Raw genomic sequence first — 20594 nt, 5'->3', positions numbered from 1 at the left:
TGTGTGTGTGTGTGTGTGTGTGTGTGTGTGTGTGTGTGTGTGTGTGTGTGTGTGTGTGTGTGTGTGTGTGTGTGTGTGTGTGTGTGTGTGTGTTGAGTCCAGCAGTAAATGGGCTGCAGGGACACAAAGGCCACATTATTCAACAGCTGATCGAAGCTCTGTTGTTTACAAAACATAGAAAAATGCAGAGAAATGAACTAGAGCTCTAGACCCAAAAAAATGTGTCATCTGCTCATTTGTGTTATCCTACCTGTCAATGTACAGGAGCGACGGGGTTGCCATTCTGCTCTGTCACCACAAAACACCTGAATCAAAGTCCTCCACACAAACCACAGAGAAGCAGCTGGAGGTTTAGCTTTCAAAGAAGTAAAAAAAAAAGAAAAAAGGAGAGCGACAAACTCCCAAGTGAAGTCAAAGCTCTCCTTTAGTTGATATCCAGGCTTGTTGATCCCATAGTTATGAGTTACAGAGAGTTCCCTACACACACAGCCACTAAGTTGAGGCAGAGTGAGATTGTGAAGGAACGGGCTTGCTCCTCAGCGCACCCGCCTCCTCACTGAGAGGGTTGACTTCACGAATGGGAGGGGAGGACTGAGTGTGAGGAGCCTGTCAGGAGTCTGAAGGGTAAAGTGGGAATGACAAACTTCTCCATGTGAAGGAGAGAGAGAGAGGTAGATAGAAAGGGAGGGGGGATGGATCTCAAATCAAAGTTTCTTAAAAGAGTCTGACAATCAAGGACAGCAGAACTTATTCATTTTGTAAGTAAAGTTTAGGGTGACGAACTATGAAGCAAATCAATCATGACAGAAGGAATGTATCACTGTCATTATGATCACATGACCTCACCACTGAGTGACCAAGCTGTGACCACTGACATATTTACACAACACTTAACTGACAGAAACTGACTTTGTACTTTTATTTAACTAAATTTCTATTATTGACAGTATTAAAAGAATAATGTTATTTTAATTGCAGCTGAGACATTAAGTCAATTAATAAATAGATTGGCAACTATTTTGATCAACTGTATTTTTTTTTTTTTAAATTTTTAAGCAAAATTGCCAAAAATTCACAACTCATTACTTCTCAAATGTGAATATTTGGCTTTCAAAGTCTTTTATAACAATTAATTTAGGGTTTTTGATATTAATAACTATCAATATATTCTCATATTTCAAAGAATTGATTGATCAATGAATCAATGATTGAACTGAATGCAGTGATTGCAGCCCTAACTTTTCATCACTAGAATACAGGGGTATAATAATATGTAAGTGGATCAAATATTATCCTCTAATAAATGGGAGGATGTAATTATAGTTATTGTTTCCATAAAGAAGAGTCAGCATCATATATATTTAGGAGAAGATATATCTACTGTATGATTATTAGTAGTTAGATGGAAAGTAAAAGAGAAGAATGTAAAAGTGTGTGTGTGTGTGTGTGTGTGTGTGTGTGTGTGTGTGTGTGTGTGTGTGTGTGTGTGTGTGTGTGTGTACATCACTTGTATTGATTATGTAAAATAAACTAGTCAATCTAATCAGTTTGCTTTTATTACCACAAGTCTGCTCTTACAGCATTAATTTTATAAGTTATCTTATCAGTTTTGGCAAAGTTTCCGTTACCGACAATTAAAATTCCATTTCCAACAATTAAGGCATCATTCCACTCTTTAAATGTAAGGTTTAAAACACTTTGTTGGGCTTTAAACCTTGAAAGAGAACCTTGAAACACACACACACACAGCAGGTGTCATAAAACACGCAGCAGGTGTCAGGTTACAGGTGACAGCTGAGAGAGGAAGGAATGACGAAAAGGAAAAAAAAAAAGGCTAGGTGCTTTAAAATCTGCTTCCCCGTCCTGACGACGCAGGACCTCAACAGAAAGAGGAATGTGGTAGAGCAGTGAGAGAAAATTAAAGCTTAATGATTTTTAAAATGCCTATAGTGACCTGAGCCTGGAGTGTCAAACTTCAAGGAACTTCAGACTGACTTCACTGAATGCGCTTTCAAGTGTAGTAAAAACTCATTATCATCAGCAGCTCTCATCAACTCATGCAGAGCAGACAGCACAACTCCTGTATAGCAATGAATGCTGAAACTGGAAACTACCAATAATCAATAGCCATGCTTTCTTTATTTGATTAAAATCAACTGGTTGACCTTTGACCTTGTCGTCTACTACTCAGAAACTGACTGAAGTTTTGTGTGATAGTATTTCGCTTTGGAAAATGTTCAATGCAGCTTTGTTTTTCTATTTTTTTTCATGTCTGCCACGCCTCATTTATCTTGACAATTACTTTTTTTTTTTTTTTTTTTTTTAAGTTTCCTCAAAACAAAGAGGTTGTGTAAGAGACACCCAAGGGCGAAACAAGGGCTTCCTTATATATCCTCCACTTCACAGCGAGTTGATTAAAAAATTTAATTACAAGCATGATATAAAAAATACTAGAGCGGTGATGATTAATCAATGATAGTCCAATGACAGAAAATTAATCTGCAACTGAAAATGCTGACACTTTCAGGTTTTAGCTTCTTAAATGTGAATAGTTTCTGGTTTCTTTAGTGGAACTGTATATGTTTGGATTGTGAGCTGTTGGTTAGAACTAAACAAGAAAAAAAGAGAGATTAATTCATTTAAGAAGTGCACTTCTGAAATGTAGAATACTGTTTCCTCGAGCTTCTTTGTCTGTAACATACACACACCTATTTTAGGGGAAGGAACACTCCACCCTCAGTCTTACACATATTGGGAAACATTAAGAAATAATACATTGCAGCATCCTCATTACAGAAAGAGGAGCAGCAACTATGTGGTCAGCCAGACTAATGCGGTCTCCTTCCAGGCTATTAAGTAAAGGTGGCTAAGGTGGTGATGGTGGAATGTTGGGTACTGGATCATGATGGGTAACCTCTTATGTGTAAAGGCCATACAGTTCTTCTTTGAGAGCATAAATCACTTTGGTTTTATCAACCAGATTTAATCAAGTACGTCTTGGCTAACTCAGGTTTGTAAAGCCACCTTGAGCAATGCCGCTTCTGTAAGACTGTGATAGGCTGTTCAGCAGAATCACTTATGTTACAGAATATATTTTTTTATGTTAAAAAAAATGACTTATGGAAGGTAACTGCTGAAATTTTTGTACTGTTAAAGGAAGGTGAAGATAGAACAAAAAAAAGCATTTTGAGCACTATGAGATACTTCAGCATGAAAGGGTGAAAATTTGCCCTGTAGATGGCGCCACATGAAAAGTTAGGGGGTCACCAAAGTCATTAGGGTTCATCCTCTTGGAATTATGAATGTTTGTTAAAAATGTCATGCCGACACATCGATAAGTTGTTGAGATATTTCAGTCTGGATCAAAACTGACAGACTAAACAAACGGCCTTGTCATACCCTGGGGGCAGGCTGCTACCATGGCTAGAAATACCACTTTTAATTACAATTACTAAGATGATTTGTTTTCAAGTTAGAAGCTTTCATATTTTTAGTGTCACTCAAGCAAAACAACCCTTGTAAAATAGGACTTCTCATCTGAAGAGCATTCTGGTTCATCCACTCAGACAGATAGTCGACTCCATACTGCAGCTGAACTTACCTGTTGAACAAGCTGGCCAGAGGTCCTAGTTTCTTTTGCCTGCCTTCTTCCCCCTGCTGCATGCCACCTGACCCCGGATGCAGGTGTGCAGGACTCCAGAAGTCTCCAGGTGACGACGACAGGGTGACGTCCGAGAAGTGAGCGGCGCCGCTGTTGTCAGTCTCCAGGGTGACGATGGCGCTAGAGTCAGACGTGACGGTGAAATCTAAAATGTCCTCGTTGGACACCGATAGCTCGGTGCTCATGCTGGACACGCTGCACACGGAGATGTCGTCGCTGCGGTTCAGAACTCCGCCCCCGCTGCCCGCGCCCATGGTGGAGGATAATCTGAGGGCGGGGCTGAAGAGGCGGATGGAGTCGTAGCCGCTGCGGGGGAAGGTGGAGGACTTGCGGATGGCGTTGGCGTCAGAGGGGTCGTCATCCAAGGGTAACGTGGCCGGACAGTCGTGACTAGAGGCCAGGATGAGGCCCGCGTCTGCCGGGCGTTGGTGGCCTTGGAGGATGGGCTCTGGAGGGTTGATCTCCAGAGTTGGGATACCTGAGTCCTGGGAAGTCAAGCTGTGGCTGTCCTGGTCCAGGTCCGTGTACAGTTTCTCAGGGCTGTTGTAGTAGATGGGGGTGGACGAGCAGGATGGCTTGTAAGTGGGCACGATGGGTTCATGGCAGCGGTGGTTGGTGTGATCGTGGAGGTCGGAGGCAGACGGGTCTTTCGCTGCAGAGCCATTCTCCACTATGGCTCCTCCAGACACACCTGGGAACAATATCAGACTCATTTACAACTGTTTTTTATTGACGGACATTTAACCAACAACAAAAAAATAGAAAAAGAGGAAGTTCCGTCATTGTGGATTCATCCTGGTTAATAAATGAACATGTCAAGGAACATGACAATCAAAGGGTGAGCTAATTTTTATCCATCAAGGCCCATAAACTGTGGACTGTTCTGCCAAAGAAGATCAACCAACCTCCCTAACTTAAAAATATGTATGTTATACATGGTATCTTAATAATATATTTCTTAGAAAATCTGCATTCTTTTATTCTATTAACCTCAAGCAGAGTTTTTCACCACTAGAGGCGCTATAAAGCAAAGTATAAACTCCACAGGGTACCTTTAATTCTTTAAGTAATTCTTGCCCATTCTAACCTTTGTTCCATTGCTTTATCTTGTCTCTTATTTACTGTGGAGCACGTTGAAATCCAAAGTCTTCACCAACTAAAATACTAAAAATGAAATGGTTCCATCTTCTCCAATGTGAAGAGGCTGCTTTTCTCAGTTTAATATACCTGCAAATTAGATATGTGTCTGTTGATCAGACAAAAGAAAAACATCTGAGGACATCATTTCGGGCTCTGGGGAATTGTGATCATTGCTAATTACCAACCATGCAAAGTGAAACCACAATGTTCACCATCTGGCTGACGATAGGTTGGTTTGAATATAAGGCGACACCTGCATTATTACATAACAGTAAAGGCCTGACTTGTGTTTTAAATCTAAACTCTTTATTGTTTCAGTTGATCTTGTGCTTACTTTGTGCATATTCTTCTTCTAGATTCAGCCCTGATAGTTCAGGCCTTTTCTTTCTTTTTCTTTTTTACAATTTTCTGACAACAAAAATCCATTTAAAAAAACATCTTAAAAATGTAACTGATGATGAATATAATGGTTAGTCACAGCCCTGTTTTGTAATTGCCCAATATTATTAAAGGTTTCTTCTAATTGACCAGGATATTAGATACATGGGTGTGGAAGCTTTTGAGGAGGTGAAAACTGATCTTGCAGACCGGGCTGTAACTGGAGTCTTTGCTGTAATGAGAACAGGATCCCAGCAGGCCTACATCATGTCTCCAACACCAGCTGGGAGAGGCTAAACTAAAGCTAGTGTGTCTAAGCTCTACGGCTGCCTTAGCTGAGCTCCTGACGCTCATGGACGGAGACAGTCCAACCCTCCTGTTACACAATTCCCATTGTATGAATCCTTGTTGCTTCAGGTACACTTAACACCACACAAACATTATGGTTGATTTGTCTTTTGACGCGCACACACACACACACACACACATGTACATACACACACACACACACACACACACACATCTTTAAAAACATTGTGTCATTGACTTATTGTAGCAAACGTAACGCAAAGCTTCTGTTAAATTTCCCTAGAAAAAGTGTTTTTCAGAAGGTGCTAAATGACTAAAAGCATGTTATGATGGTAAAAGTGTAAAAAAGTTAGATACATTAAGAGTTGAACATATGGCTCTAATGCTTTCTAAATGATTGAAACTCAAAGCCAGATTCTTACATAAGCTCTAAACCCTGACCGGCAGGTTGTCATGTGATCCTGGTAGACTTTGTCCCAAAACAACAGGTTGTTCCCGTGCCAATGTGGAAATAATCTACAACCCACACAATTAGTAGAAATGCATTATTACTACTGCTCAATACTGCCACTAGCTTTATAGCCATTGCAGGTATTGCATTTATATGGGAAATATTGCTTAAAAACATCCTTGCATTAAAGATCATTACTGCTCGGAAGCAAAAACCACAACACAAGACATACATGTTCTTGTTTTAACAAGTCATAAAAACTAAAAGTACCGGGCTTTCTTCACTGAACCACCCATTCAAATACACACACAAGTCATGAGTCATATCATTTTCAACAGGCACCACAAAGAAATGCAACATCACTTTCACTTTAGGCTGGATAACCCTAGAAATTCTCAAATGTGGGCAAATGCTTGAGTAGATTTCTAAGAAAGAGCTTTTCTGTTTGTGGTATCCGTTATTGCACAATACAGATTTTAAAGTGGCATGTTTATTACAGGGCACATGACGAATCATGATAATGTGATTTATCCCTGGTTTTTCCACCTATTTGAATGTGAGTCCCTTATTAAGTTACCTGTATTTGTTTTTAATGCATCAACCATTTCATTTCATTACAGTGTCAATGTTCACAATCACTCCCTGTATACTGTCTGACTAATACATGCTGCAGGAGGATGTTGAGCAATGAACCAACTGATAAAAGTTTGAATTATATATGAGCAAGTGCTTCTTATTATTTTAAAAAATATGTTGAATTGAAGACAGGCTTTAAATAATTCACAAAATGTGAAGAGTTTATTAGCTGTGAGATTTAAAGTTTAAATTTTACCTCAGCAAGTGTCCTTTGACAAAGTTAATGTATGCCGAATTGAAGCCAGGCTTTTAAATTATTCATAAAATGACACGAGTCAGGCTTTATTAAATGTGTGACTTTGCAACATTCAAGATTACATTAAACTTTGACTTTTTTTAAACGGAGTTTGGTGTGACCTGCAGTGTTACCCGGGAACAGCAGATTCAATATAGGATGCAAAGTGTATATGTTAACTGTGATATACACACACACACACACACACACACACACACACACACACACACATACAGGAGAAACAACGAGGCAGCCCATCACGGTGACCTACCACAGCGGCTGTCTGTCGGCTCCTGACCGCCGCGGGTCGTGTTCGCCATGCCGCCGATAGATGCTACAGGTGGGCAGCAGGTAACCGCCGGCCGGAGCGGTCCATGGTGATGCTGTGACTACTGCTGCTGCTGCTGCTGCTGCTGCACCATCACCTCCCGGCCACCTCAACGCCGCTGAGAGTACACAAACAGTACCGGTGTGAGGTCATGTGAGAGGACAAACATGCCAAATCACCTGAATGACGAAGAAAGGAGGCAGGAAAACATAAACACTACGTCAAGTGCACTTGCTGCTGTGCTGACGCCAACTCACTGCTTGTACCAGCGCTTCCTCAAGTCAAACTGAATTAAGTTTAACGTGCGGGAGACTCATAGCATGGCTACAGCAGGGAGAAAACACGCTCTCCGCGTTCAGAAAATTCTACGAACAAGCACATTTCACAAGTTTATCCGTTATCGTTAATATTTCATACCTGCCTCTCGACGCTTCCGCCGCCATTTTAAAACAAACTTGTTTCCGAGAGTACGGTGTAATCGAGTCAAGAAGGTTCACCGTCGATGGATTCACCTGTCTGGACCTGAAGGCATTACTAATCGACTTGAGTACCTTCACACTCTTATTACGAACATTTAGAAAAGAAAAGTATATGATAGTACTGTTGCTACACCTGTTTTAAAATGTTATACTTGTGGTTAAAGTCAACAATACTGCATTATTATTTCTAGTACTGATATTTCTATTTTCAGGCTTCAAAATAGTGTTTTCTACTCACATTTTCGTCCCTTCTTAGAGGTATTTTGGACTATCATTGGATAAAATAGTCACTTTGACTAAAAAATCATATCCCATGTTCAAATTCAGTCATACTGTTATTTGTACAGTAACCTTTGTCAAGTTCAAAGTGTCTTTCAGGTGACTGGCTAAAATAGTAATAAGACAGGAGGAAAGTAAACAGTTACACAAGGGATGACTTTACACTGTAAGAATTCAACATATTGACTTTCTTTATTTGTTCTCCCTAAAACACTGATTCCAACATCAGGATTGAACTTTCCACAGAGGATATAATGCTGTCCATTATGGGATAGCACCTATATCCCTGTTTGACTGTGAAGACCCTCCTCCACACCAAAAAAAAGAAATGTTGAACATGTATAAATCTATAAATGTACAAAGGAATTGTCTACTGTCACTAACGCCTATATATAACATATATGAGTTCAATTTTCAATATGTTAGCACAGTATATCAAAATAGGCCACATATATAAATATATATACAACCCTTTCTTTATTCTGATTTCTATCACATTAAACCAAATATTATATATAGCCAAAAAAATGCAGAAGTGATGATACTGTAATTTCCTGAACAGAATGACCCTTTTACTTTTTGACCGACAATCCAAAGCAACAAAAATAGCTAATCTAGGGTCAATGTATATATATCTCACATGGCATGAAAATCTATTTAAAACTGTCAAATTAATATGATAATAATAAGGTAGTATGTGATATGATATATGATATGATAGGAGATGGCTGCTTCTTCTACAGTAACCCTATTCTGCCCCCTGGTGGTATTATGTGGTTGTGTCAGCAGTAAGGAAAAGGCATCAAGAGAAGACAGGGAAATTCACAGGCTGAGGTTTGGTTTATTCCTTTATTAGATGTTAAGGAAATCCACAATGAAACAAAATAATTTACTCAGGGTGTACATGAAATCAGAACAACACAGCTACTTTGGGACAGATGGGATTTTTAGGAACAAAGAGGAAGGGGGAAGGAGCATCATCTAGGTGGGAATGAAAAGACGAGGGAAAACTCAAGTTTTCAGTGCTGGATATGTTCTTCAGACCACAGTGCAATCGAAACTCAACCACCCTGTCAGTGTCGTTCCAATGCATATTCCCTCACTGAATGCATTTTCTCGTCATACTTTTTTTAATTTTTTTTTGTTTGTTGTTGAGACACTTAGCCTATCAAAATGGAAGAATTCAATGGAGAAAGGTGTGATGCGTCCTTTCAGCTCCCATCTAAGTGCTTTGTGACTTAGCTGCTTGCACACATTCACTCACAGATTCACACGCACAGTCATGTCAATCACTGATTAAACCTCACTTATATATATTTTTTTGTTGTTTTTGTTTTTTTTAAACCAAAATGTTTTGTTTAATCCAACGTAAAAAGATGGAGTGTGATGTTTGCATGCTGCATTTTTTAAAGAGACATTCCATGGTTTGATTTTTTTTTTTTTTTTCCTTTCTCAGGTGTCCCTCACTTAAAAGTAATCAACATGCAAAACTAGATGAATGACTTCTCCACGTACTCTTGAATGTTTACATGCGCCAAGGTATTGCATAGGACTCAGGGCTCTCAAATTCCCCTCCACATTGCTTATGCAATCTACAATGGCTTATTTCTTCATCTTCTTTTAATTCTTTTTTTTTTTTTTTTCGCTCTAAAACTATAGCTCTAAATTAATGACAGTCCATTTGTAGTTTGCTTGGAAAGAACTCCTGTCAAATTCTGCTCTACAATCAAAGAAAGGTTTTACATTAATGCATCAATGCACTGCCACAGGTCTGAGTGTAGATTATGCAATATGCTTTATATATTAAAAAATTCCTGAGTGTCTGATGACTGTCAAAGAAAGGTGACAAGACCCTGAAGTTGGAGTACCTTCCATTCATGTTTCAGCTATTTGAGAGGGGGGGGGGGTTCTTTTTCAGTTTTAAATGGCATTAGACTGAACAGACCCTGGGCCTTTACAATCTTTGCATTTTTTTTTTTTTTTTTTTTCAAATGAGGAAGCCGTTTCAAAAGCCATGCCCTTCACCTGCGACAGTGCATTACAGCAAGTATGCTGACATTGCTGATGTTTTTTTAAATTTTTTTTATTTACCCATTAAATGAAGGGATGCTTTTAGTTATGTGCTTCAGTTTTATAGTATAATGTGACCAAAAAGTCACCTTGCTCCTGCCCTCCTAACCTGTTTGAAAAGTTAAAAGAAAAGAAAAACAGGGTTTATAAAACGTGCAAGAAGAAATGCACAATGCATTTATCTGCAGATGTTTGTAACTAAATGTAATCGTCAAAGCACAGGTCACAAGAAGGGGGTCAGTAAACTACACCTCAAGCCGTTTTTATGACCAATTTGTTCAGGGTGTGTTTCAAAATATAAAGGGGGGGGGGGGCACAAATGCGTTTTTTTTTAGTGAACGTGCACCTCTGCGTACATTCACATTTCTCTGAGTTTAAAGTTCTAGTACACTCATTCTGAACCAGTGCCTTCACAAATTCGATGTCCACACACACACACACACACGCGCACACAGAGTGAGACATTACTCAATATTTCAACAAGATATATTGTAAACCCAAAAAAAAAAAAAAAACACACCTCATATGGAGAAAAAGAAAAAGCATTTGTACCTTAGTGTAATTATGCCTTGTTTTTGGTTTGACCATCGCCCCCGCCACTTGTTTTCTTATATGTTTGTTTAGTTGCAGCACAGACAAATAAACCATCAGTATAATACTGATTTTGTCCTTTCTGCGTGGGGACAATGAACTGAAAATGGATGTGTTGAAACATGAGATTGCAAGTATTTCTGCTTCAGCTGTTACAGGCCTGAAAACTAAGATGTTATCTTAAAAAATAAAAACCAAGCCACATATAAGCAAGAACCGCGAATCAGGCAAAACTTTTTTTTCTCTTCTTCTTCTTCTTCTTCTCACAATTTTCCGCAAAAAAAAAAAGATATTAATGGATTCTGACTGTCCGGACTACAAACAAAACTCTGCTATGCCATCTACTCATCACAGCCATATTATGGAACTGCAACTTTAAAAAGATTTCTGAACATATTTATAGCACCAATAGTCTGTACCATAGAGATTACAAAAAAAATAAAACAAGGTTTCATTCAGTTGCAACACAGGTGTCTGCAGAAATGGCTGTAGTCATGTCTTTTCATGATGGGTCTTTACCCCAAAACACAAACTTCTTTTTTTTCTTTTTTTTTCTCCTCCCCAATTTGTTTACAGCATTGCATTTCAAGTAGATTATTAGTATTTTTTGTCAACAAAACTCCTTTTGATTTCCTGTTTTTTTATTTTTTATTTTAAAACAATTTTTTTTTTTAGCCTCACAAACCATACTATGTCTACTACTAGCTTTTGAAAGAATATCACCATTCAAATATCAGACTCATTTATGATAACTTTTCACACATGGGGAATTTTACGGATATCTCGAAGAAAACTGCACACATTCTCTACTTCGCATTCAGAAAGTCATCCAAATCAAAACTATTTAAATTAAACTCTCAAATTCTGGCACAACTCAAAAATCTCAACATTCTTATATTGTCTTTCTGAACACGAGATGGTAAGTAGAGGATGTGAAAGCAGTCTTTTTTTTTTTTTTTTCCACACAACATTAGGTTTAACTAGAAAAAAGAGGAGTGAGACTGGCTGGACAAACATACATGCACAACCATTCAAACACCACCAACTATCAGTATCCTAGTTCAAAAGCAACATGGTGGGAACAAAACTGACAAGGATAGAACAAAAAGATTGTCCCTAATACCTAACTGTGTGACTTGAATGAGGACCAGTGTACAGAAGAATCAACTGAAACAAATTCTAAAATGCCTAAAAATGCATGTCCGCACATGGCATCACTCAAAGACAAAACATATTTTTTGAGTTTTCCTATTTTCACTCACTTTTTGTTGATCTGATTGTTGATTACACAAGGTTTAAGTTAGTAAATGAAAAACCAGCGGGGGTTATGTGTAGGGGGTGGTGGAGGGGTTTTTGAAGGGGTGTCTCAGAAAATTAGCCTACATTAGGTTTTTCCAGCTCTGAGATGACCCTGAATATTTGCTGGAAGAGGTCCAGTCACAAAAGGAGAGGAACTGTTCCTCTCGATGACAGGAGTCCTCTGCAAAACTGGAGTATTCAAATGTTGCTGCTCCCTGCAGAAAGAGATCAGGCAAAGTGGTTAGAGAGCGTCACACACAGAAATACACACACTGCATCTGTCTGTTCTCAGTACTCTTCGTTCTTTACCTCCTGAATAGGGTCTATGGAGCCTAGGCCAAAATACACTTTTATTCCAACTCACCCACCCTAACCGTAACCCAGGGCTCCAGACTAACTATGTAATGTCATTTTGCAATAATTAGTTAAATGAACAAGATATTTGTTAGCCATCTTTCTGTGACCCTGTGAAAAAAAAAGCTTAATTTTGACTGCAAGACGATGACTGAACCACTAATAAGTAAATTAACTTGGCTAGCTAGGGTTAGCTGTTTTGCATTGTTGTTTAACTCAATGTACAGTACTGTGCAAAAGTTTTAGGGCATTTAGAGGTTTAGATTTTTATCCATAGTGCAATACCATCTGATCGGTCCCCATTTGTTCTGTGGTATGGCAACGACCCCAAACATACAGTCAGAGTTATAAAGAACTATCTTTAACAACAAGTTGTTTGACCCCCACAGAGAGAGAGAAGCTGAGATGCCAAAATCCACAGAAGAAATGTGGCAACTTCTCCTAGATTCATTTGCAGAGTACCTGAAAAATTGCGTGCAGGAGAACTGAGGAGAACTGCTGCTGTTTAAAAGGCATTCAAGCTTTTAGTGCCTAAAGCTTTAGCACAGTGCTGTATGAGCAGTGATGTTGATTTAAGCATGCTCTTGAATTTGAAAAGGTGCTTCTAAAACACTGGAAAAGTGGAAAAACTGTCTGACACCCTGACACTGTAGAGCTGGTCACTTGTAGTATTCCTAATCTGAAATATAATATAGTAGGACTTCAGTCAAAGACTTATCCTTCTGAGTTCAAGTTGACACCGATCAATGATTTCAATCAATAATATGCACATTATTTTGGGTCGTGTAACATGGGTCAAGCACATCTCAAGCAAAATGACGAAGCACAATGTAAATATTGCAGTGGGCTGTCCGTGCTCTTGGTGCGACAGAGGAATGTAGTGTTTTTTTTCTCCATTTCCTTCCTTTCTTCCTTCCTCTCTGTGGCCTGAACCAACTTTACTCAGTAGTGTGCAAACTGTTTATGGGTTTACACTTAGGCTGTCGCTGTTATTGCTGTGTTATGTGTTTGTTGCAACTGTTGAGTTGAATTTACAGTATTGTTTTGTAGTTGGGACAAAATCAATTCATTTATTATACACAAACACACACAGAGAGGCTTCATCCTGTGAACAACATATATTCCATTTCTATAGCACTTATAATATTGATAAAAAATCTATAGAGAGTAGACCATCAGGGTGGATCTTCTGTTGCAGGAGGGTTTGGGCAACAGTTGGACAGTCTTCACCATCAGTATACTGAATCACCCATGCAGTTTTCAAGGCATCCCTTTATCAGCGTCGCTACAATTGATGCAGATATTCTTCAGACATCCAAATAGATTATTGAAGTAGAAAGTCAGAGCTGTGTCAACAAATAACCCTAACCCCAAAGTTGCATGTTACCTCATAATTTCAACCTGACAAATTCGTGGATGCTGATTGTCGCCCAAATTGAGATAAAGTCAAACGCTAAATGACAAAAAGCATTGTGAATAAATTCCTAAATGTGTGTTTAGAAAGTAAAAATATCACTAAAGTATATATAAATAATAATTTTTGAAACAGGTTTACCTGTACACTGAGATCCAGGGAAAAGGGGGGAACAGAGTGTGTTCTGCCACCAGCACTCATCTTGCTGGTTGCCAGTTCCTCCCTGTCCACTTATATTTAACAGAGGGAACTAAACAAGACAAATGGGAAGTGGTTAGCGTGTTGAAACAAACAACCGCCTGAAACATCACAGGTGGAGCCTGTTTTACAGCTGATGACAGATTATGAAAAACGACGTGGTCTATACAGTATTTGTTATATTCATCACACCATATTCATAATCTGAGGAAATACATTCAAGAGACCCTCACCTCTGGCACATCTCCAACAAAGTCATAAGCAATCCCATACTTTGGGATCTGACCTGCTGGTGCACTTAAGCAGGACTCTTTTTCTTCTGAAGATTCCTCTTTTTGAATCTTGCTAACTGAGATGTCCACCTGTCCATCTGCAGTCGATTCAGCTGCTGCCGTTTTGCAGTCTAAGCAAATCTCTTGCTCAGCGATTGGCAGGAGGGTACTGGAGCCCTCCTGTGAATCCAGAGAGGTCTGGGCACTCTTCTCCATGCCAGACTTCTTTAATCTGGGTAAGAATTTACCAGATTCCAGTTCTGACTTCCCATAATAAGGGCCCTCACATTCTGCATCCTCCTCCAGAGGTTTGAGGTCTGCCTGAGGATCATCAAAGACGTCCACCGGCGCCAGGACGGGAAAACTCATCTCCTCTTTGTCAGTCTCAGCCTCGGAATCACTCACTCCACCAGGAGACAACTCTGAGGCCGATATTGGTCGGAAATGAGTCCTGGGGGATATGCGAATGGCCCTATACTGCGTCCGGTTGATGCCATATATTCGTGGGTGGAAGGCTTCATTCTCAGAGTCCGAGCAGAGAATAGATTTAGGCTTGAACCCTGGACTGAATGAAGCCATGTCCTCAGGCTCAAAAGAACACTCAACGTGGAGGACTTGAGAGAAGGGATTGTTCAGGTTGAAGGATGCAAACGGGTATTCTAGACCTTGCTCCTCACCCCGCAAGCCTCCGTAAGATCCGAGCAAATCTTCATGGAAGATGAAAGAAAATCCCTTATTCAATCCGTCTCCGCCTCCTCTAATGGACTGCTCACTCTGCCCAAAGGAAACGAGCGGCCTCCACAGGGGCCTCTGCCCAGGGGCAAAGCAGCTGCCGGTGTTCATAAACACATCTGTGCCGGTGATGGTGAGCATGTCTGAGCTAGAAGCAGATGCAGCTGCGGCGGCACACTGTAGCAGGCTATCTTGAGATTCGCTCGGCGGCACTACAGCCCAATTCTTATCACCACTTAGTGTCTTCAACTCTCCATACACCCCTCCTAGGATGAATGATGTACTCTCCCTGTCAGAGTTCAAGTCCCAGGGTTTGGACGGAGTCATGTAATCCCCAGCACCATCTACCTTGGAGAGTTTGTTTTTGGCTAAGTCCTGTTCTTCTTTCTTGCCTTCCCAAAGGTGATACTCTGACCGCTGCACAGCTTTTTTCTGGGGTCCCTGGATCGGAACTCCTTTCGCCTGCACCTCCAGACAGCTGCAGCAGTAACCGCTTGAGTCATCTGAGAAGAGCCCCTCGCTTGTTTTTTCTGCTCCTTGCCTTGACACTGCAGATTTGCCATCTCCAATTGCAGTCCAAATGTCCTTTATTATCCCTGAGCTGTAATCATCACTCTGTTGGTTTGTGTTGTCCGAAAACATGCCAGTGCTGTACTGTTTACTCTCATCCTCTTCCAATGCTATGCCACAAATGGACTCCAATTTAGATTTTTTGGTGAAGGTCTGATTGGATGCTGTGCTAACACTGACCTCCTCACACTTACGGCCAGGGTCTTCTTGCAAAAAATCCAAGATTTCATCCTCTAGATATGTACCAGAGAGAGGAGGGATTATACAATCAATCTCTTCATTGCCAATTTGAGCAGCATCCTCTGTCTGAACATGCCCTTGCTCGTTGTCTGAACGAGTCTCCTCTGAATGTGACCATGGACTGCAAGTTCGCGTTGAAAGGTTAGAACAGTGTTCAGTTTCATCAAAGGCACTATTTTTGGTCCATATTAGCAAACGAGACTGTTTATTAGAATGTGGGTCGAGACAGCTACTTGAATCTGTGTTGTTTTCGTGAGCAACGGTGAGTGAGTCGCGGGGAAAAGGAAAAGTGGGGCTTTCATACTGCAGCTCGAAAAGAGAGAAGCAGGATGAGTTCAAACCAGATGGTTCACTGGTGGCTTCAGGAACAGGCGGCTCCTCCAGATTTCCAGATAGTTTGCTCAGGGTGAACGAAACACTATCAAGAAGGGGGGAGAGCCGAATGGGAGAGTCACCGATGAAACTTTCTCCATCTATATCTTCTGAAGTAGACGGTGAATAACATCCCCAGACTTGAGCCATGTTTTCAAGATCCTCCATTAAGAATCCAACAGATTCCGAAGCGTCCTGTGAGTCTGCCCTTATTGCACTTTTCCCTTGCTGCTCAAGGCCATCTAACACTAAACAACATTCCGCCTCAACGTCTCTTTGCTCTTTGCTTTTTTGTCGAATCATGCTTAAGATCCGACTCTCTTGTATCGAGTCTGAGGCACTAGTATCCAATATGGATTGATAAATATCAACTTCATAGAAGTGAGTATATTCAGACAGATGCTTGTCATCTAAATCTCTACTATCCTCTGGCTGAGGGCAGCTTGAGGTCCCAGTGAGTTCAGCAGTTTCATCCTCTGCATCACCAGGCCCTTCTACAAAGTGCCCATCCACGAACGAGCCTGCTGCTAGGTATGCTCTCTGGTAGCTCTCATTGGCAATGCAGATTCCCTGGATTCTCTCCGGCAGCCTCTCCATGTCGGTCGACAAGGCAAAGCCGTCAGGAGAGTCTACCTTGCCTCGATATTTTGTTTCCAGCTTGCTTTGTCTGCTGCTGAAAGGTACAAAATACTCTGTGATGGGCTCAGTGTACCAAAGTGGCTCCTCCATGTATTCCTTTTTGTTTCTGGCCTCAACTCCGGACTCTTTTGCTTCCACCCAGCCTGGATCTTTACGAATCTCCTTCAGCGGCCTCTTCCCCTTTTTGTAAAGCTGTGGTTGTCGGACAGTGCCTCCTGTGGCACTGCTACTGCTTCCTCCCACGTTTCTTCGCTCCTCTTTGTCAAAAACCTTCACCTGCAGCTTCACCTGCCCACTGTTGCGTGTTCTCTTATTCTTCCCAGCCTCCCTGGATTTGTGCCTTATTCTAACTGCCTTGCTTCTGGACGACTTGGAGTCACCCTGGTTCCCACTTGAGCTTGAGCCTGCCTCACTAGAGCCAGACGACCAGGACCTGGGCCGGTATTTGCCCTCAGACCTGTGTCTCGTCTGTCTCTTAGAGTGGACGGTAGATTTTTCCTCCGTTGCTACACCACCGTGGTATCGGTTTTCTTTCTCCTTTTTGCTTCGTCGTTGCTGGCCTCTCTCGTTGGTCACAGTCGTGATGGTACCACATGCCTCGGGGTTTCGCTCCTTTGCAGCCTCACATTCGCTGTTGCAATCTTTCGGGGAGGAGGTGTCTGTGCTGGTCTGTGGGGCTGCTGAGGATGATGAACTTGAGTATGCGCAGGCCTTAGCCTTGTTCCACACCGTCATGATCTCTTGGAGACAAACAGGTTTCTCTGACAAAGGAGGAAAGGCTTCATAATACCTGAAGTCACAACAGACAGAAAGAGAAGTTGATTTAAATACATTCATAGCAGTATTGTTCAAATTAACAATTGTTTTATGGGTGTGTTCTGCAGCAACTGTGAACATGGAAATTTGTAGATACACAATGTCTGTGGTGTGGCTTACATTTCCACCTGGTCCTTTGAAGAGGGGGACTCAGCTCGCTCTGGAGACTGAGAGCCATCAGATTTCTTTTGAATCTGTTTTTCCTCTGTAAAACACAATGAGCAATACAACACTGTGTTAAGACCATGTTTAGTAACATTTTTATAGCTTCTATGTAAAAGTTCCAAATATGGTGATGAAGGGAATCAAGCAAACCTTTCTGTTTGTTTTGAATGTCCTTAAGTTTAGAGCAAAGCTCCTCAACCAGGCTCTCAATTCCAGAGTTCTGCAAAGAGGAAAAAGACAAGAAAAAGATTTTAGATTTGCATCTATAACTCATTACAACCACAGCCGATATCAATTTAATTACACAATGTTTTATATTGTGAATGGAACAAATCCAAATGAGTTTGAAAATAAAAAAGAACTGGTCATACGAGCAATGGGAATGAAAAACGAACACATCTTAAAACTTGATAAATAATGTCAGACAGGACTGAATGATGATATCAGCATCATGATATAGTATTCTATTAGCAATATATTGTAGGGATTGTAGAGTTGCCTTCATAAACTGTGCAGAGGTATTTTAATGGGACACTGAGTACCAGCATTTGAATGTGCACAGCTATTTGTAATTTTAAAAATGGTTTCTAAATAACAGGCCCTGATATAAACACAAAAGAACCATTTATTTTTCAACTCAAAAAAATAACTATAATTTATGTTGCAATAGCCAACGGCAAGAACATAGAGATTCCAACAGCTGCTTTTACCCCTAATGTGCCCCAAAATAAAGAATATCAGGAATGAAAGGCACGAGGTTGACACAAGTCAAGCCAGCTGACTTGTGAGGGCTTAGGCATGCTCAGCCGTGGCTGTGCTATATTTAGCTATGGTGCAGAAATGCTTTCAAAAAAATAAAAAATAAAAAAGGGTTAAGCAATAACACAACTAACTGCCTCATTATGTTCTCAAACAGTGAATACTTCCTACATATCCTGTGTAACTTACTGTCCTATAAAAGGGAGCAATGTGATACGTGAAAAACATAAACAACAAGGCTTTAAAAAAAACAACACAACCGTATTCACACTAGCTCAGACCAAGAAGGCACTAAAACCAAATATCCTCAAACAAATAACCAACCACAACATAGCTGCTGTCACGACAAGTCTCTCAACACTCTGGTGCTCAACTTGTTTCCTGATCACTCGTCTAGAAAATAATATACCTTACCATGCCACCTCATGAAAAGCAAAGCAAAGTTTTCTCCTGCCCTGTGTTTCCTCTTGCATCATTGTGCTAATGCCGGTCAGCTGACAGCCAACCGACACTGCTGCTCGCTGCTGCAATCCCGTGCAGCGTGTGCTGGTTAAAAAATAGACCGCAGAGTCCACTTCTGGAGAGGAGCTCAAACACTACTCCTCCTCCTCCTCCTCTTCGTCTTCGTCTTCCTTTTCCTCCTCCTCCTCCTCCTCCTCCTGCCTCACAGACCCTTCCCCCTTCCCACCCTCCGGCTTTACATTCTGTCATTCTCAACTACAGCACACCTCCTTTACTATAGCTGGCTGTGGACAAATATGTCAGAAAATCTCTACACAGCTTTTTGACTCACACTGAAGTATGGAATAAAATAAAAAATACTTCAGAAATATGTGCTTACATGTAAATTATATTCCTTTGAAGGTCATGCAATATAAATGAGGACAGCATTCGTTTATGTCAAGGAACAACTTTTCACTGCTGACCTGAATACAACCTTTCCAAAGAAGACCCAGTGAAGGTGTGGCCACCCAGCCAAATGAGGTGACACTGCATTTACAATAAAGATCTTCCCCTGTTCAATGCTTTAGCCTCCCACATTGACATAGCTTTATTCAATGTCTATTCACTGCGAATTATGCAATTAATATCTGCATGACTGCACCTTAACAAGCAACAAGGGATACTTACAGTAACAAATTCCTGACATAATTAGACAAATTACATCCTCATGCCTCTGTATTCAGATTGATTTCAATCAAAAGTTTCACACAAGACAAGTCAAACTATTCCTGCTTCATTTTATGAGTAATAACTGGTTTGCACACCTCCAAAAAAAAATTGATTCAAATGAATAGTATAAAAGCATAATTTGACTAACACTGCTCCTAAAATATATTATGACAATCACAGGATTATAACTATCAGGCTGAACAATACTTACTTCATCAGATGCAGATCGGAGGCATTGCACAGCGGCTTGCTTCTTCATTTCCTCAAGACTCAGATCGGTCCCTCCTTTCTTCTACTCTTGCCCCATTTCTTCCAGTTCCCTTCTCCCAACCCAAGAAGATGTCATTTTCCTTCAAACACAACCAAAGAAAAAGTCAGTCACAAAAGGACCAACTAGTGTAAAACAGTAAGACCTGGAGAAATCACATAAAGGGTTACACTGAGAATATACTAAATGTATATGAACATTTCTATACAGGCTTGTGTGCATTACAATGTGTACACAAAAACAGCAAACTGACTATCAGTGAGAATTGAACTGACCAATGAGAGAAATCAAAAGGAGGAATTAGTCAGTGGAACAAGTGCCATGATGTGAAAGAATAGCCCCATTGTTAACCTCTCCTGGCAAATTGATATCTTCCTCTAACAAGGCCATTACATTCCCACATCAACTTCCCTTCCTGAATAAAGCCCACTTATTTGACATGCAAACTCAAACAATGATAAACAATCATTTCTGCTTTTTTTTTTTCTTTTTAACTCGACTAGAAAGATCTCCACTGGTCCTGCAGGTCGTAGTCGTAACTGTCGTGCAGAAGAAGGCTGAGGACGTAGCGGGTGTAAATCATGGCATCGATCCCGCACTTCTCAAGCTCTTGGCCGAGCCAGCTTTGTACTGGACCCAGCGACTGGAGCAGGGACATCTCTGAGGCAGGCAGGGGGCCCACGAGGGGTAGGGGCAAGAGAGGTTTCAGGAGGAGCAGGACCGTCTGAATCGGTGCTCACTGGACGCATGAGACCTCAGGTGTTGG

The 20594-nt window shown here is 40.7% G+C and overlaps 2 protein-coding genes across 3 annotated transcripts in view; both read right to left on the bottom strand.

Annotated features, from left to right (window-relative positions):
- The window catches only part of tbc1d14 (TBC1 domain family, member 14), a 39752-nt gene extending 32112 nt beyond the window's left edge, over positions 1-7640 (bottom strand). The window contains exons 1-3 of one of the 2 annotated variants that reach the window (XM_062444692.1): positions 7556-7640; positions 7082-7256; positions 3602-4352 (exon numbers count right to left, since the gene is read on the bottom strand). In XM_062444692.1, coding sequence (XP_062300676.1) covers positions 3602-4352; positions 7082-7130 — 800 coding nt within the window. In that variant the 5' untranslated portion in view covers positions 7131-7256; positions 7556-7640. Of the gene's footprint in view, positions 1-3601; positions 4353-7081; positions 7318-7555 lie in introns of both variants that reach the window. The other variant, XM_062444691.1, reaches the window with a different exon arrangement.
- Positions 7641-9520: 1880 nt separating this feature from the next.
- On the bottom strand, positions 9521-19906 carry kiaa0232 (KIAA0232 ortholog). The gene is made up of 6 exons (XM_062444413.1): positions 19772-19906; positions 17779-17848; positions 17584-17668; positions 14056-17437; positions 13766-13874; positions 9521-12071 (listed from the first exon to the last, which is right to left on the bottom strand). Exons 1-6 carry the CDS (start codon positions 19817-19819, stop codon positions 12055-12057), a joined length of 3711 nt encoding a protein of 1236 aa, XP_062300397.1. The 5' UTR covers positions 19820-19906; the 3' UTR covers positions 9521-12054.
- Positions 19907-20594: the final 688 nt, after the last annotated feature.

This window comes from Scomber scombrus, chromosome 23 (genome assembly GCF_963691925.1).
Source record: "Scomber scombrus chromosome 23, fScoSco1.1, whole genome shotgun sequence".
NCBI lineage: Eukaryota > Metazoa > Chordata > Actinopteri > Scombriformes > Scombridae > Scomber > Scomber scombrus.
Note: the sequence above shows the minus strand (reverse complement) of the source record. Positions and strands in the feature narration are given on the sequence as shown.

Coding starts and splice junctions, on each gene's coding strand:
- kiaa0232 (XM_062444413.1), bottom strand. CDS start 19,819: ATGAAGAAGCAAGCCGCTGTGCAATGCCTCCGATCTGCATCTGATGAA. Junction 17,669..17,778: donor CATTCAAAACAAACAGAAAG/GTTTGCTTGATT, acceptor TGTGTTTTACAG/AGGAAAAACAGATTCAAAAG. Junction 13,875..14,055: donor TTGTTGGAGATGTGCCAGAG/GTGAGGGTCTCT, acceptor TGTCTTGTTTAG/TTCCCTCTGTTAAATATAAG.